The sequence below is a fragment of the Peromyscus leucopus genome, chromosome 11 (genome assembly GCF_004664715.2).
Source record: "Peromyscus leucopus breed LL Stock chromosome 11, UCI_PerLeu_2.1, whole genome shotgun sequence".
NCBI classification, from domain to species: Eukaryota; Metazoa; Chordata; class Mammalia; order Rodentia; family Cricetidae; genus Peromyscus; species Peromyscus leucopus.
This window is the reverse complement of record NC_051072.1, coordinates 28295040-28313150: the sequence shown is the minus strand read 5'-3', so window position 1 is coordinate 28313150 and position 18111 is coordinate 28295040. Positions and strand designations below refer to the sequence as shown.

The 18111-nt window shown below is 41.3% G+C and overlaps 1 protein-coding gene across 1 annotated transcript in view; it reads left to right on the top strand.

Annotated features, from left to right (window-relative positions):
* The window catches only part of Oxct1 (3-oxoacid CoA-transferase 1), a 135978-nt gene that overhangs the window by 23148 nt on the left and 94719 nt on the right, over positions 1–18111 (top strand). The window contains exons 5-7 of the mRNA XM_028875576.2: positions 2364–2513; positions 6762–6868; positions 9070–9130. Of these exons, the coding sequence (XP_028731409.1) occupies positions 2364–2513; positions 6762–6868; positions 9070–9130 (318 nt within the window). The remainder of the gene's footprint in view (positions 1–2363; positions 2514–6761; positions 6869–9069; positions 9131–18111) is intronic.

Below are 18111 nucleotides of genomic sequence, written 5' to 3'. Positions count from 1 at the left end.
CTATATTTACAGGTTATTTCCATCTTAAATATTCCCTTGTACCTGTCACATTGGAGGTTAATGTGTCAACTTCAGTATTTAAAGGACACACAGTCCAGACCATCCCATACAGCTTTCGCATTGTTAGTTAGCACCATTGTGTAGTTATTGAAGATGACTCGTTACTCTTACGCATTGTCTCTGTTTTGCCAGAGGACACATACATGGGAGAGGAACTTCCTTAACACTTGCTGATTTTTTTCCCTTTAAACTAAAAGAAGTTAGTGTGTCTTTCCTCGACCACGTGGTACCCCATTCTTCTCGCCTCTTCCTGTGCAGCTTCAGAGCTGGGATGGGAGGACCACTGATGAAGTGTTAGAGACTGACACTCCTCTTGGGTAGGGAAGGTGATAATACCTGAAGGGCTCTGCTCTTCATAAATATTCTCCTTTCAGGCTTTTGGCCAGTGGGCAGAGAAATGGAGAAGGGTGTTTGGGAAGGGTGAACAAAAAAATATTTTAAAATGAGAGGGTGTTATTGTGACCATTTTAATGATTTAATTTTTTGAATGTTATTGGCTTAAAATACAGTGCAAAGTAGGGCCATTTGTCTATTAGGTGGAACAGAGATCAGTTAGCTGAGGAATTCGGCTCATGTGGCTTAGGTCTCCTTTTCTTCAGAATATTCCACATACTCAGGTGGCCCAGGGTCTGAGATCCTGACTGTTAGTCTCTTTGTTCCACATTCAAAGGCCCCAGTTAGTACAGAGTTCTCTGGCTGGGGCAGTGTAAACAGTGTCATTGATAACTATGTTGATTCTGGCTTCTGATTAGCTAATTGACTGTCTAGCAAGCATGGTGTACTAGCACCCCAGAAGTGGTTTCAGTATGGGAGAGAGGGAGTCAGGACACATTTAAAGCCAGAATTAGTGCAAAGTCAGCTGGGGATGGAGAGACCTAGCGAGCGGAAGTTTGAAATCGTCTGTCTCTGGGAGAGGGAAGGGAGCCCACCTGAAGGAGACATAAAGAGCCTTCACCTATATTAAACTTGAAGTACTCCTAGATTTTTACATATATATTTAAATTTCTCATTATTATTATCACTATCATCACCATCATCATCATCATCATCATCATCATCGTATGTGTGTGTGTTTGTGAATGTGTGTAGGCATGTGCATGCCGTGGTGCACCACTGGAGGTCAGAGGACACTTTCAAGAGTTGTTTCCCACCTCTATTGTGGGTGCCAGGGACTGAACTCAGGTTGTTAGGCTCCTGTGGTGTCTTAGTCACTTTTCGATTGCTGTGACAAAATACTAGGACCAAGGCAACTTACAGAAAGGAAGTGTTTAATTTGGGTTGCATGGTGGCAGAAGGTCAGAGTCCATGACCCTCATGGCGGGGAGCATGGTAGCAGGCAGACAGGAAGGCATGGTGCCAGAGCAGTATCTGAGAGCTTACATCCTCATCCTCAAGTAGGAGGCAGAGAGAGCTCACTGGGAATGGCTGGCCCTTTGAAACCTCAGTGCCTGACCCCAATAATATACCTCCTCCAACAAGGCCACACCTCCTAGTCCTTCCCAGATAGTTCCACCAACTGGGATTCAAGTATATGAGTCTATGGGGGCCATTCTCATTTAAACCACCATATGTAGCAAACACGTTTACCTGGTGAGCCATTTTGCTGTTTTACTCCCAGCTTTTAAAACCAGTTTCCCCATATGCCAGGTTTCGCTTCGATTTCCCTCGCTTAAATAAAACATTTATGAAAGTGATTTAAAATAAATTCTAAAGTAAATTTGAGCTTTTTTTTTTTTTTTTTTTTGAGATGGGTCCTGTTACATAGCCCCATTTGGCCTGGTGCTTGTGAGGTAGCTCATGTAAACCTCAAATTCATAGCAGTCTCCTTGCCTCAAGCCTCCCAGGTGTTAAAATTACAAATACTTTTCACCCTGCCTGGCATGCCTATTGCTGTGTAAATGATAAAAATATTTAGTTTACAATTACACATGATACACGGTAAGACACAATTGAACATTTAAAAATATACGACTAGCTACATTTACATAATTAAATTGTAAATTTGATTTCAAAATATTAGACATTTGTAGACTATGATGTCAAGAGACCAGTAGGCGTGGGGTCTAGAAACTGAAAGAGGGACTAGAGAAATGGACAGTTATGTCTGAATGTGGACTGAGAATGGAATGGTTATTGTCTTTTAATTGATGCCCCAGCTTGGGGGTGTTCGAGCGCATGCATCGCCACACGCTTTGCAGGATGGTGAGCCTCTAGAAAATGGGAACCGTATCTAACAGTATCTGTACTCCCCATCCCAAGTGCTCTTTGTGGACTTCTCACGGATGCTGGTTGCTTATTCGTAGGGCACGCTGGCAGAGAGGATCCGCGCAGGCGGGGCTGGAGTCCCTGCCTTCTACACCAGCACGGGGTATGGGACGCTGGTACAAGAAGGAGGGTCGCCCATAAAGTACAACAAGGACGGCAGTGTTGCCATTGCCAGCAAGCCACGAGAGGTAAGAAGCTCCTCACCCACGTGCCGCCGGGAGACCACGTTCCTCATGATTCTCTGTGGACTCATCTGATAGTTACCCCAGCGAGATACACGGCCATTCATTTTTAAAAAGGCAAGACTTGGGCTGGAGAGATGGCTCAGAGGTTAAGAGCACTGACTGTTCTTCCAGAGGTCCTGAGTTCAAGTCCCAGCAACCACATGGTGGCTCACAAACCATCTGTAATGAGATCTGGTGCCCTCTTCTGGTCTGCAGTCAGTCATACATGCTGTATACATTATAAAAAAAAAAAAGGCAAGACTTGTAGCTAAACCTGGGTATCTGTTCATACTTAAAAACCACACAAGGAAATTAGAATAAATTGGAATAAAAGAAGCCATAATGACTATACATTATATGATAACAAGGGTTAGTTAACTGACTTTCTGAAAGGATTCTAACAAAAGTGAGAACATCTACCATTGATGATCATGCTTCCATTCAAAACAAAACAAAACAAAAACCCCACAGAAGTTGTTTATGGTGTTTTGTATTACCCTCTTGTGCTCAGGTTCTTCCTAACATGATGGAAGGAAAATACAGTAACAAAGGAAATCTTGAGTTTATCTGAAATCTTATAGAATGGAGCACAGTTACAATTCTGTAATGGAAGAGAGAGTTCATACAATCACTTCCATATTTTACATCTTAGATATAGACCAAGCTTTTCACTGACTGGCTTGTGTGACGTAGGAGGGGGTACTTTAGAGTGAGCAACTTTACTCATATCAGACAACAGTAGACCTCTAGATAGAGTATTTGACACAGTTAGATTTAAAGTAATTTGAAAAGATATACAGGCCAATACATTTTTCTGACCTTAAAAATGGATGTCTTTCCATTCTTATTGTCCTTATGGCTCAAGGAAGAGAGTTGCTAGTGGTGGTTGTAGCAATGCTGGGCTGCACCTCTAGGGAGGTGAACTAGTCCAGGAAGGGATGCCCCACCAGTATTGGGAATGTAGTACTCTGGTTCTGTTGCTGTTCTGGGGAGACAAGGAGTCGATGATCATGCCCATGTCTGACTGTCTGGAGCCTTGCTCCTTGGCTGGGATTGACTTGTATTGATTCAGGTCACTTTTAGTCTAGTATTTTTTATATTTGGTCTTGCTTTTCCATTGCCGAATTAGGTTCAAAAGTTTCTTGATAATCAGGAACCTAATGAAAATGAATCTTAGGAGCATATGATAAAAGTGCCCCCAAAAATTGGGTTCACATTTTGAAAGTTAATATAAGGTGTAACTTTAACATGTCCCAAGAGAATGTGGAAGGCTAGACTCTTTCCTGACTTTTCATTTATGCCTGGATCCTGGTGTGTGAATCTAGTACCTTTATATAAAATTCAATCTCTCTCTGATTCTGTTTGTCTGTCTCTCTTCCTCTATCCCTGCCTCCCTCAGTCTCTGTCCTCTGTCTCTAGTCTGCCTGCTGTCTGCTCGTGTAGCTTAGAGTTCACTCAGTGTGGTAAGAAGCTAATGGAGGATTTGAGTGGGAGTATAAGCGTGCTGTGTTCTAAGTCCCATCTTATAAAGATCACTCTGTATGTTGGGTGGTAAGTTTTATGGTTTTGTTGTTTTGTAGAAGCCCAAGTTAGAGAGGGTGTTGATGGATCCTAACCGCTCCATTGGGGGAGTGGGTGAGAAGGCACAGTGTCAACCACACACTCCTTTATTTAATATTTAATAATGGGGAAGGTCTTATATACCCTCCTCCCAGCACCCAAGCTGTGTCCCAATCTGGTGGTATTGTGTAGTCGTCCATCATTGGCTGGGCGTGATCAGGTACTCTGAAAGTGAACAGGAACTCTGACAGTGCCTGTTGCTAGGCCATCAGGCAGACTCCAGGTTGACTCATAAAGAAGTACATTATGTGCATGCCTTGGCAACTGGTCTGAGCCAATTTCCTCAACCCTGTGGGCCTGACCTACTACAAGAGGGTAGGAGGCCAAGCATTGGTCCTGGTGGAAGCAGACATTGGCTAAGATAAGTGGTAAAGTGGAGTTTGTGCAAAGTGATTAGAATCAGGTCTGATGTTGGTGATGGAGCCACTGCATGTGACCTAGAAGACAGGAATCAAGATGGCTGCCTATTGAGATAGGAGCTGTCTGTTGGGGAAGAGGTGTCCTTAAGAACTTCAGGAGTCGCAAGAGGAAGTGCTTGGTGACTCTGGTCAGAAAATTTACAGAACAGGAGGCATGATATGCGGGCATTCAAACCCTTGGGACTAGACAGTGTTCTGGGCCACTGTGCAGATAGCAAGCCCGTCTGTAACAGTTAATGGCCAGGCAGAAGAAGAAGAAGAGCTACAATGGAAAATAGGAAGGGAGGCCAGGAGGAAACCCAGGGGAGTCTGGTGATCTGAAAGGTAAAAGAGGGAGCAGCCAGGCCAAAGGAAGGGTAAGGACTAGAACTGAACAGTAGTGTGCAGAAATAGGAGGTCACTGACAAAATCTGACTGGAATAGATTCAAGAAGAACCTAAAGATGGAGTGGAAGCCAAATGTACCATCTGAAGTGAGCACAGTTGTAATCCTGGTAAAGCTAGTTGTTTCCCTCTTTGAAGTTTTAAACAGGTCACACTAGCGAACATTTAGAAAACACTTGTGATCTTTAGGTCTCAGCCATCATCACTGGTGGATTTTTGGTTTGGTTTCTTTTGTGAAAGTTTTGTTCTGGAGTTTTTGAAGCTATCTAGGCCAGGCTTCTCTTGATCTCCCAGAAGTCCTCTTGCCCCTGCCTCTGGGATTATAGGCATGTGACACTACTTGCCTTGCCATTGATGTTCATAGGGATGACTTTTGAAAGACACAAACCTTTAAAAGAACTTTGTGTGCTGATGTGCAACTCATCTCATATGATTTCATATTAGTCCAGTCTTCATCAGTGGTTTTCCTAGCTCATATTTTCTAGCAAGAAAATGGGGTATCTTTGGAGAACCTTTCCTTTAAGAAACAATCTGTTGGAAACTCTTAACTTTAAAAGTAAGGTTGGAGATGGTCGTGGTGGCACATCCCTTAATCCAAGCACTCGGGAGGCAGAGGCAGTTGGATCTCTTGAGTTCAAGACCAGTCTGGTCTATAGAGTGAGTTCCAGGACAGACAGGGCTACACAGGGAAACACTGTCTTGGGAACAAACAAACAAACAAACAAACAAGCAAACAAACAAACAAAAATAAGGTTGGAACGTTACTGAGCACATGGTAATGTGCATGAGACCTCAGGTTCAGTTCCCAGCATCCCCTCCCCAAACAAAACAGAGCAGAAAGTAACTGAACCCCAACTTTGTGTTGGGACCTTCTAGAAAATGCATCCAGCCTTTTTTCCACTAGAGGGCGCAGTGGGAACGCCATTGGAATTCTGCTGTCACAGGGCTGCGTTTGTATAGGAGGGATCCAGCCCTCAGTGGGGTTGTTTGAATTCTCTGTTTAATTCCCAGAGGCAAATCTCCAAGGGGGAAAAGATAGGAAGAACATAATGGCAAAGGAGAGTTTTATTTTATGTTCTCTCCCAAAAGGCAGTAAACATTTAAAAAAGTCAAAAGCATTGTGTTAGATCAGTAATGACTGAAGATGTGCAAAACATTAAAACCAACCTTCATAGTGGCAAAATAAAGGAAGACGTTCCTATGAGTAAATGCAAAAGCCACTGAGATTTTATGTGAAGAAAATCTATCAAAGAAGTTAAATGAAGATGTTAATAGAAGGAAGCCTGCATTGTGCCCATACAGACGGGAGAATGCCAGCTCTTTTTCAATTTATTTACTTTTTTTCTGTCATCATCGATTATCTCAACAGTAATTATAGATCACAGACGAATGGGAAACAATAGATAAGCCATTTTGTGTAATGTGCATATTTTTATTTTAGGGGGGTAGAAGGAAAGAGGGCTATATTCTATGTCCCAAATGTAATCAAGGCACCCAGTCAAGTGGATAGTGACACACTTTACCATGTAGACGTGTAGAGGTTTCAGTTCCTCGAATGTGCTAAACTTGCACTCGTCATGGGACCTATGCCCATTCTCTTCCTAAAGCCTCCCTGGACCATTTTGAGAAGGCCCTATGCTATTGAGGAAGTCTCTTGAGGTTCCTCTCCCCCAAGAAAGCCTCCCTTGCTAGACTCACGTTCCTAGTGTGTGCCTCTTCAGAGCACATCGAGTAGTACAGTCACACAAGCCCTGCACAGATATCTGACAGCCGGTCTTTGTCTCCTGCAGGTGAGGGAGTTTAACGGTCAGCACTTTATTTTGGAGGAAGCCATCACGGGAGATTTTGCTTTGGTGAAAGCCTGGAAAGCAGACCGGGCAGGAAACGTGATTTTCAGGTATTGTGGGAGTTAAAAACAAAACAAAAGATACTACTGTAGGCCTTCCAGCCTATGTCTTGTATGTTGAGCCCCCACCCTTACCTCCTGTCTTGGGTAAAAAGGAAGCTATACCTCAGGCGATGTGCTTGCTTAAGGTCCTGTGTTCCATCCTTAGCACTAAAACAAAATGAATGCAATGGATGTCACCAGCTCTGTGTTTCCTAAATCAGGACAGCAGAAGTGAGTATCACAGAGGGTTGCTGTGGTATTCTGACCCCTTTCAAAGGGCTTAGAGTCGTGCACACCTGTGTATGGACTTGTGTCCAGAAGTGCATGCAGTCCCAGTGGTCTTGCTGATATGCTGTACGTGTGTAGGTCTGTTCCTATTGGCCAATGGCTTGCTAAATAATTGGGTCCAGGGCTGGGATGTAGCTGAGTTGGTAGAGTGCTTGCCTAGCATGCCTCAAGCCTTGGGTTTGATTCTACGGTATGGCATTCCCAGCACTTGGGAGGTAGAGGTAGGCAGAACAGAAGTTCAAAGTCATCCTCACCACATAATGAGTGTGAGGCTAGCTTGGGTTATATGAGACCCCGGTTAAAAATAATTGGATTTATACACTCTTGTTTATAGATACATAGATACATAAAATTATTTTCTTCCATCTGTATTTTCATTGCCAAGAGTGGTTATTTTCTTGGTAAGCATGACAGCAGCCAACACATATTTTTTTTGTTTTAATGTTGTTATCTTTTATACAGTGTCTTAACATGTCAAAATTGCTCTGATATTTTGGGGAAAATTGCTAATAATAGTTTAGGTGAGTTCTTTTCTTGTGCAGCTAATGTCTCCCAGGAAAGCCTTATAATTGTTCTATCTGAAGAGCTAATTATCTTCACAAATGATGAGCTCTTCCTGTTTTCATTATATGAGTAGCCACAGGCCTATGCTATTTTCCTGTCTTTTGAGTAACCTCTGCATACTAAACTCTAAGTAATTATAAGTATTTAATGTCTTGGATTTGTGGATTAGATAGTTGTGTTTTAAAAGTCGGGCCACTTTGGCTATATATGTAAGAGGTGAGCTACATCACCTATTCAGTTATAAAAAATTTTTCTTCTTAACCTTTTTTTTTATTTGCTGCTTTTAATGAAGGATTTAAAAACTATTTTTCTTAACAAATGTAGTTTGGCCTCAGTCACAGTCAAATTCTCAGCAGCACTTGCATTGTTTTTATTTATTTCTGAAGGACAATGTGATAATAATGATCTGATTTCTTGAATTGTAGGCTTTTGACACGCAACTACTTTTGGAAATTCTAGGCAGACTAATATACTGCTTGCTTTCTTTGACCATTGATGTGATGTTTGTAAAATCCTGATGCTTTATAAAAAAGACGAATGAAGTTATATAACAAGTATCAGTTACTTAAAATATTTGTAGAATTTCTTCCTGTGCTCCGATGCCTGGCTATGATCTCTGAAGACTTTCCTTGGGCCTGTAAGCGCCGACCGTATGTAGGTGCCGATGGTCACTGAGTGGTGGTCTGAAGCGAAAGCTCTCAACGCAGTGGTCAAGTGGTCTAGATGCTCAGAATACAAATTTCATTCACAGTCACTGGGACAGCTGATCCGTACATCACAAAATTGTTCTCCCAAATAATCGTTAGAAGGACTCACACATCTGTGAGTGTTTCGTATCCTGGCAGCTAGCAGAGGCTTCTCTTTGTTTAGTAGGGAATATTTAGTAGGAAAGACTGCACCTTCTCCCATGAGGCACTTTATACTTTACCTCTTTCTCTCTTCCTTTGTGGTGCTGGAGTTGGAGCCCAGGGCCTGGTGCACACGGAGTAAGTGCTTGACCACCGAGCTGCATCCCTGACTCTTCCTACTTTTAAAAAGTTTCTCAGTGAAGTATGTAACTATGGTAGCAAAGTTTAGTCTTGGTTAAAAGGTTAGGAGAATTTAATTTCAGATATTTATGAATACCCATTTTGTTTTTTATGTAAAAGCTATTGATTGAACATGAAAAACAGCCTTTCCTTCCACCTACTCTAAAAACCACATAAATCAAATGAAATGGCCCCGAGAGCTTCTAAGTTTAGAGACAGTTATAAGTCATGCACTCTTAGATCCATAGCTTCATGGTAGAAACGCTCTTGGTCTGCATTTCAAGTTGTCTTTGATCTTTCTCCCTCTTCTCTCTTCCTTGTCTGATACAGGAAAAGTGCAAGAAACTTCAACTTGCCAATGTGCAAAGCTGCAGGAACCACTGTGGTGGAGGTAAGAAAAAAGGCTTGTGAATTCATGGTGTTAATTTTTCTTTTTTCTTTTTTCTTTTTTTTGGCATTAGATTTTCAGGAGGACAAACAAGGAGAGTTGTTTTGTTATGTTTTACATATAGAGAGATTCTCTTTAGCTATCTATAATTTAGATAGGTAATAGCTGGCAACTTTCTGGTCATCTGGGCTGACTAGAATGCTCTGTTGTCTTTGGAAATTTATCTGGCTTATAAAAGTCATCTGGTCTTTGAACAAAATAAGATGAAAATCCCAAGATGAATTGGTGGATAGTCATGTCATACTGCTTAAGGACAAAAAATTGTCTGAGAAATAATTTTGCTGCTTTACAAATATCATGGAATGACTTACGCCAACCAAGTTAGGTACAATATCACTTAGTTGTATGATATTACAGGACCACTATAGTTCCATATGTAGTCATATGGGATGCACAACTGTATATGACATTCCGGTAAAGTAGGAAATCACTTGAACTGATTGTCTTACTGAGTTGGATGATGGGAATTCTTTAAAAGGAGGGTTATACAAATAACTACAGTAATATGTTCACTCAGAGCAGTTGGATCAAGGCACTGACTGACATCTTTGGGTGTTGTAGCATTTGAAAGAGGCTTGGACCATTCCAGAGCCTTTTTAGACTAAGGACCTGGAATCAAAATAGTTGCTTATACCAGCCTCCTGCCATTTGGGGTATACATATGTGAACTCCAAAGAAGACTTCAAAATGATTCTCAACTTGGCTTTGAGCATCACTTTGAACCAACTGTTTGTGGAAGTTTGGCATAGCCTTCCTTAGGGAGAACTTTGTAGGAACCTATTTTGGGACATGGAAATGTGAATATATGTTCCTAATTTTTCACCTGATGGTCATGTTGTATGACATCTTTTATGTGACAGTTGAATCCATCCATAGTTGGCTAAGATGTTACTTCATGGTGACACTTCAGGAATACTTTCTCAGAGAAAGAGAAGCACTGTGTGTCCCCAAGTGATGGGGGAATGTGTCATTTTCCATCCACTTTTATTTTTCAGTGTTTTTGGTATATTGTGTGCATCTGAAAAATGGATCATGCAGCTTACCTTATCTGTGTATCTTGTTTCTTATTTATTGAATCATCTTAATGACAAGACTGTGGCACACATCTGTAGCATTACTGAAGTTAGGGTTTTCAAGATGTGGTGTTGGAGAGGTGGTTCAGTGGCTCAGGGCACTAACCGCTCTTTCAGAGGTCCTGAGTTCAATTCCCAGCACCCATGTGGTGGTTCACAACTGTCTGTAACTGATGTCTCTCTATAACCATAGTCCCATGGGATTCAGTGCCTTCTGGTGTGCAGATGCGCAGACAAAACCATGTAAATAAGTAAGTAAATCAATCAATCAATCTTCTAATAAAAGGAATCATGATTCAATTCATATAGCATTCTGTCTTAGGTATTTAAGCAGAACATCTTGAGGCAATAGGAGTATTTTAGCCTGCCTCTCTGTATGCTCTTTATAAAGGGTCCACATACACTTAGATTAACCCACAACTGTGTTCCCAAAAGTAGAAGACAATTTGGACTTGACCTTTTTTTTAGTTTGAAATCTTCACATTTTGGAGGTGAAATTTTATGGTAACTTTCTGATGTTTGTTCTACTCCATGTCTGTCGAGAACCCTGGAACTGGGCTTCCTATCTCCCTCCTCGCCCTTCAGATTGGATCTCTTTCTCCCAGCCCCGTGTGATTCTGCTTTGCAGGAGTCTGCATGGGAGGGATGCTCAGGAATTCATCAAAAGTGTAGCGTTTAAAAGAAACTTGAGCCCGCGGTGGTGGCGCACGCCTTTAATCCCAGCACTCGGGAGGCAGAGCCAGGCGGATCTCTGTGAGTTCGAGGCCAGCCTGGGCTACCAAGTGAGTTCCAGGAAAGGCGCAAAACTGCACAGAGAAACCCTGCCTTGAAAAACAAACAAACAAACAAACAAACAAACAAATAAATAAATAAATAAAAGAAACTTGAGAGATTGTTAAATTCTGCACGCTATTCTGGACGTTAAATGTTGACCACGATGACAATTAAAAGTTTATTGTGTGCCCGTCCCTGCACACTTTCTGTGCGTTGTTATTTTTCATTATGCCACTAGGTGGAGCCACACAATAGAATGGCAGCATTTGCTCTTTGCTGTTAGGTTTTGTAAATACTTCAAGTCCCCATAAATGGATAAAGTTTCAAACTCTTGAATGACACTGAACCTCCAGGAGTGTAGGTCATTTCAGTGCTATCAGCATCAAGCACTGAATGTAGAGTTTTTTGTTTGTTTGTTTTGTTGTTGTACAATCTATCTGTAGCTTTCTTTGCACCTGTACCATCTACCTTAAAGATGACTTCGAGAAAACTGTCATCCTGTGAGTCATAGGAATTCACTCAACGTTTCTCTTGGATTCTGCTCACTCTATTTTTTTTTTTCACATTTTCCCCAAATCTGGTGATTAGAGGTCACTCTAGTGCTGCAAACAGTACCTTACACAGTGGGATGTATTGCCATGGTGGATCCTGTATTTCAGATAGCAAAGACAAAGGTTGTCTTAGCTGTGTTTATAGACTAAACCATCTTTCAACACATGACCTTCCTGCCTCCATCTACCAAGTGTTTGAATTCTGTAAATCATGCACCAATATGTTGTTCAATTTTATAGCAATTCATTTATGATAAATATTTTATGTCAAGAAATAAACCAGCCTGTATATGAAAAAGAAAATCAAATCGCCTTTGATATTAATTATTTCTACCATGTATAAATAACAGCGTTGCATTTGAGGATATGTTTTCTCTTTTTGGTGCATTCTATATAAACTTACAACGTATAAAAACAAAGAGGTGAGCAATGATGTGTGAGTATCATCGCGCATATCTTTCTGGAAGGGAACAGCCATTTGAGTATTTCCCCATGAAGCTGTAGCCCCCTCAGTCTGTCTGCCCCTGTGAAGAAACTGGGTGATTATTCAAGAAAAACAGTAAAAGTGGGTACATTTGTTGGCACACAAGCCAGAAAGATGTTTCTCTTTTTAGCCCAGACTGTTATTTCTGGACTTCCCTGTCTCTGAGGGGGAGAAGTCTTTGCTGATGATCTTCACAAGTTCCTGAGTAAAACCAGCCCGGAGTGAATGACTTCTGGGTGTTGCACATGTGTCTAATGAGGATCAGCGAAGGCTGTCTAGTCTCCTAGGCTGGCTCATTTGAGTGTGTCTCAGGAGGACTCTCATCAACCTCCCAACTCCCCGCAACACCTTCTCCCAGTCTCCTGTGTGTACAGCACGCTCAGTCCTGGCCTATTCTCTGTTTTTTTTTTTTTTTTTTTTTCCATGCTTTAACATAAATCTGGAGGGGAGCTGAGAGTGCTTCACTCAGGAGACGGTTGAGAATGCAGCTGCGTGCACATGTTGTCGTAAAAGGTCGTCTGACTCAGCCACCCAAGGCTGCCAGTGCTGCCTGTGACTGAAATAACCTGGCTGGTTTTGGTGTTTCCTTATTTGTTTTGGTGTGTGTGTGTGTGTGTGTGTGTGTGTGTGTGTGTGTGTGCCATCAGCCTGTGCACTGTGTGTGTGAGTGTGTGTCAGTTCTATTGGCCTGTACTCTGTGTATGTGTGCCTGTGTGTGTGTGTATGTGCGTGTGCGCATGTGTGCGTGTGTGCCATCAGCCTGTGCACTGTGTGTGTGAGTGTGTGTCAGTGCTATCGACATGTACTCTGTGTATGTGTGCCTCTGTGTGTGTGTGTATATGTGTGTCAATGCCATCAGCCTGTGCTCTGTGTGTGTGTGCCATCAACCTATGCTGTGTGTGTGTGTGTGTTTGTGTGTGTGCATGCATGTATATGTGTCAATGCCATCAGCCCGTGCTCTGTATGTGTGTGTGCCATCAACCTATGCTGTGTGTGTGTGTTTGTGTGCATGCATGTATATGTGTCAATGCCATCAGCATGTGCTGTGTGTGTGTGTGTGCCATCAACCTATGCTGTGTGTGTGTGTTTGTGTGTGTGCATGCATGTATATGTGTCAATGCCATCAGCCTATGCTGTGTATGTGTGTGTGTGTGTGTGTGTGTGTGTGTGTGTGTATTGTATGCATGTGTATGTGTCAATGCCCTCAGCCTGTGCTGAGTTTGATTTTATAAAGCAAAGATTTACACAGTGCCCTGTCAACTATTTTGGTTAATTTCATTACAATAAGTATATTCATTTTCACAACTTAAGCTCATTTCAATCGCACAGTATTTATGTTATGATATATTGACATAACTGAATATGAAAAAATTGTTTGCATAACAAGATAATAGATGCACATAAATATGGACAAGCCACCTGCATGGCTTACAAAGATTGAAGACCTGCGAATTATCTATTTGAAGGTGAGAGCCTCCCTCCCTCCCTCCAACCCCTATCATGATAATTTTGTGGTTTTAGTCCCCTTCTTTTAAAAATCTGTGTCATAAGGAGGTATACAATCTGTTTTCCAAAATGAAAATATAAGGTTTCTTTTTGTTACATCTTCAAGAGCAAAGCTTTGGAAACTGTGACTTCATGTTCTGTACCAGTGACAGGCAAAGCCATCTCTTTTTGGGAGGGTGACTTGAGGACTTGAGGAAAAGATTAGGAGGACATCTGCCACCTACCAGGCTGGCATGTGTTGTGTCTGGGTACAGAGTATGGGAAGATGAAGATGGCAGTGTAAATGACATGGCAAAGTTGTGCCCAAGATGTGTGGTTTCACGAAGGACTATGAATGCAGAGGGTGTGATGCACCCTTCCGAGCCCAACACTGCTGCAGTCACTGCCCATCACCCTTCCCGCCCCATCTCCATCCCCATCCTTTTCAACCCATTTTACTATGAAACAAGTGCTGGACGTTCTGACTCCGTGATGTCCTAACTTGAGTTCTCTCATGCACAGAAGTTCTAACCTTGCTGGCACTTCTCTGGGTGTTGCAAATTCATCCGGGGGGACACCACGATGGGTGGGGGGAGCTCTCTACGCTTGGGGGAGTTTCCTTCTGATCCAGATGGGCAATAGGTAGAATAAATAAGTGCAATGGATAGTATATAATCATGTTAAATACTAAGGAGGAAAGAAGTATGAAATGTTAAGGAAAGAAAGAACTTGTCATCAAGGTGTTCAGTGAAAAGCCTTGCTGCAAAGACCCCTTAGTAAACAACTCAAGAAATTAAGAAAGCTGGATTTTCAGTTAACCGAGGGGGCAGCTTCTTAGGGAGCACGGGTGAGTAGCATGTAGAGAGCTGTGAGAAGGGGGAGTGCTTTGTGGTTTATAACATGAGGATGCAGATTCTCTTCTGGGCATGGTGCTAGGCTACAGTCCTATGTGAGCATAACTTTTATGAAAGGCTAATGGTGGTATCTCTTCAGAGCTAGATGAAATGTAATTTTTATTTCTAGCACATTTTATAATAGTTCCATGAAATGATTAGGCCTTCCTATGGTTTGGATGTGATTTGGCCCACCTAGGCTCCTATTCTGCAAGCTGCTCCTCATTATGAGGTCCACTAAGGGCTAGTTAATGGAAGGTAATTAGGTAATGGGGGCATTTCCCTTAAGAGGGTTTAGCATGAGTCTTCTGGAGTGAGCTAGTCTCTAGAGTGTGAATTGTTCAAGGCACCATCTTGCTTTCTCTCTATGTTCATTATAGTCTTGGGAACCCTCAGCTGAGGCAGTCATGAAGGGGCTACCTGGTCTTGACTTCCAGTCTCTAAACTGATGAACTGAACACATTGTTTTTGTCTGTAAGGTACCCGGTCCCAGTCCTTTGTTATAATAACAGACAGCAGAGTACTGCCTAAGTCTGGCAGTGAGATCGAGTGAGAGAAGAATGTGATTTTGAGACGGGAACATCTTAGGGTTTGTGACGCCTTTCGTGCTCTGTTTAGAGAACTTTGTGTTAATAAAGCCTCATGAACTGTCTTAACAGAAGTGATCAAACTGGTTATTATTCCCTTTATGGTAGAATGTGGGAACATGGTGGCTTTTAACCAGGTGGCTGAATGACTTTAGTGGATAGTGTGGACTTGTAATCTTCATGGAGCACACCAGTTAATGAATCAGCATCTAGAGACTGACCATGTTCCTGCCTGCTTTAGAGAAAATGGAAACGCCTCAGGGGCAAACATTTCTCCTTTTCTCTTAAATTTCTTTTTATTTATTTCTTTTCAATTTTATGCACGTGGGTGTTTTGCCTATGCGTATATTTGTGTACTTACTTGTGTGCCTGGTATCTTCAGAGGCCAAAGCAGAATCTGATCCCTTGGAACTGGAGTTATAGATGGCTGTTTAAGCTTCCATGTGGGTGCTGGGCTTTGAACCCATGTCCTCTGGAAGAGGAGGCAGTATTCTTGACTGCTGAGCTATCTCTCCATCCAAATGTCTTTTACTTTAGGTCTTGAGATTGCTAAGGACTTGATACAGGGGTTATAAAAGCAGTGGGATTCAGACTGCCTTTAGTGGACCAGAAAAGGACAAAAATGCTATAAACAGACCAACGACAACCAAAAGTAAAGCTTCGATCCCCATAGGACAAATACTTTCAACCATGCTGAGGAATTTTTCCAGACAGAAAAATTCACTTCATACTACACACAGGCAACAGTTGCTCACACCTGTGCAGAATTCACTCACACAAACATCTGTGACCAGCATGTGGAGACACAGTATTTGTGAGAACTTGACTGAAGTGCCAAAATGACATTCGGTATGTGAACGCCCTTCAGTGCACTTTCGTATTGACCCAACAGAGCTCTCTGTGTCAGTGAGTCAGTGAGAAGAGTGAGGCCCATAAAGAAACAGTTTACCCTTCCAGACATAATGGCACACAGCTGTAATCCCGGCATGCAAGAGGTAGGGGTAGGAGCATTGCCAGTTTGAGGCTAGCCTGGACAACACAGTGAGTTCAGGGCTAGCCTGGATGACACAGTAAGACCCTGTTTCAAAAACAAAAGAAAGAAAAAAAAAAGAAAAGAACTGAAATAATAGATCCTGATCCTCTTGAATCCACTTTTTTTTGGGGGGGGGGGGACTGGCTGTGTTAAACAAACACAAAGAAGAAAACAGAAAGAGCTGTTTGCTGTGACCAAAACAGGGAAAGAACCCTTTCTGTCATTAACCTGTGCTCCTTGACAACCTTCGGTCTGAAGGCAGAATGTCGTTGGCATACTTGGCTCTTTTGGCATGGATGTGGGGGTGATAGAAATCATGCATAGAGTTTGTTTTGCTTTTAGACCCATTAAATTATATAACGTCTTCAACTCGCATTTATTTTCCTCATAATTTTTCAGTTATTTATGCTTTATTTTCATTTTCATTTACAAAACTGCTCTAAAAGAAGTAAATTCTGTGCTTCAAATTTGGCCAGGTGTAGAATGCTTTGACAGAAAGCCTGCTAATATCCTAACATAACTACACTAAATGAGCTGTTTGTTTTAGGGTATTGAAATTTTTAAAGACTGTTCATTTCCTTGAATTTTCATGATGTGTTGGCTTGCTTTAAAAAAAATTTTGGAGACTAATGGAGATGTATTTAATGAAGACATATTCTAGTTATGTGCTTGGTAAAATAACCTCATTACTAAAATTACTGTAATATTAATAAATGTAAAATATAGACTTGGTGGATGCCTGCTAGTTCCTTCTTTTCTTTTTTAGTGACTCGTTAGATTACTAAATATAAGTCTTAGCCTAATGTCCATTTGCATGGAGAACAGCAGACTAGAAGTGAGGTTCATTGATGATAAAGATATATTAAATGAAGTGCTAATCTTGGCATTTTATTTCTTGTTGCTTGGTAACAATGCAGTAACTTTGTGAGAGTGTTCCATTATCTCAGGCACAATGGACGTGGTTGCATTGTGGGGTAGAAACACGTATTACAGAAAGTGATTTGTGTGCCATTATCCTCACAAAAGTTTGGTTCAGTTTCTTTTTGTTAGTTCAGAGCCCCTGAAAGACAAAGTCATTTTAATAATATATTGTTTTTTGATGGATTGGTGAAGTTATTCTAGCTATTTTCAGCTTTTTACTTTGTAACTATTTATAATTTTCTAGGCTTTACAAATTTCTCTCTTAGGGACTTGTACATATAAATCTAGGTATTTAAATGTTATTAATATAAATATGCTGCTTCATTGGTTCTTAACAAGTATCTTTTGTCTTTGACCATGTGGAGAAGGGGGGCAGAATTCTTTATCTTATGAACAGTGGTCAGAATGTAGCCCTTACCTTTCTTTAGTATACAGTGTTCCTATTTTAGTAACTACTTCAGTAGATCAGAAGAACAAAGCTTCTTGAGCTGTGATTTGCTTTAAAGGAATGGCTGAATCATATTGTATATAGCTGTATTTTTCTCTGTACTATTTTCTATATGGTGTAATTATTATGATTTAAAAATATTATGTAAATATTATGTAACCTGTGGCCTATTTTTGTACTACCTAAGATCCAAAAGTACTTCTTCAGTTTTAGAGGGTTATTTGAGAAAGAGAAAGAAAACTACATGGTCAAAATAGTACTGTGTAGTGCACAGGGGATCACAAAAGACAGTAACTGTTGACATCAAAATATTTGAAGACTTTTATTTACAGCTTACTGTCCATTTTGCAATCTGAATATGTTAAACATCAGTTAGTAGTATGCCTTTCAAAGCTGACAAACTTAAAATTGAGAAAAAAATAATGATAGCCAATTTGAAGAGAAACCAGTATATGATTGACTGCAAGATTTGTAGGCTTGTTTGGGGGCACCCCTCAGGAGAGGGTGGTTATGTACAGAACCTTGCTTATCCAGTTGTGGTTGTCCCAGTCTATATTTTTAATACCTCTGTCATTAAATCTGACTTAACTGAGATTAAACTAGGTGCTGGTAGACCCATTCTCCTAGAAGTGTCTACCTTTTTTTCTGTTTGGCTGACTTCATATTTGTAGGCCA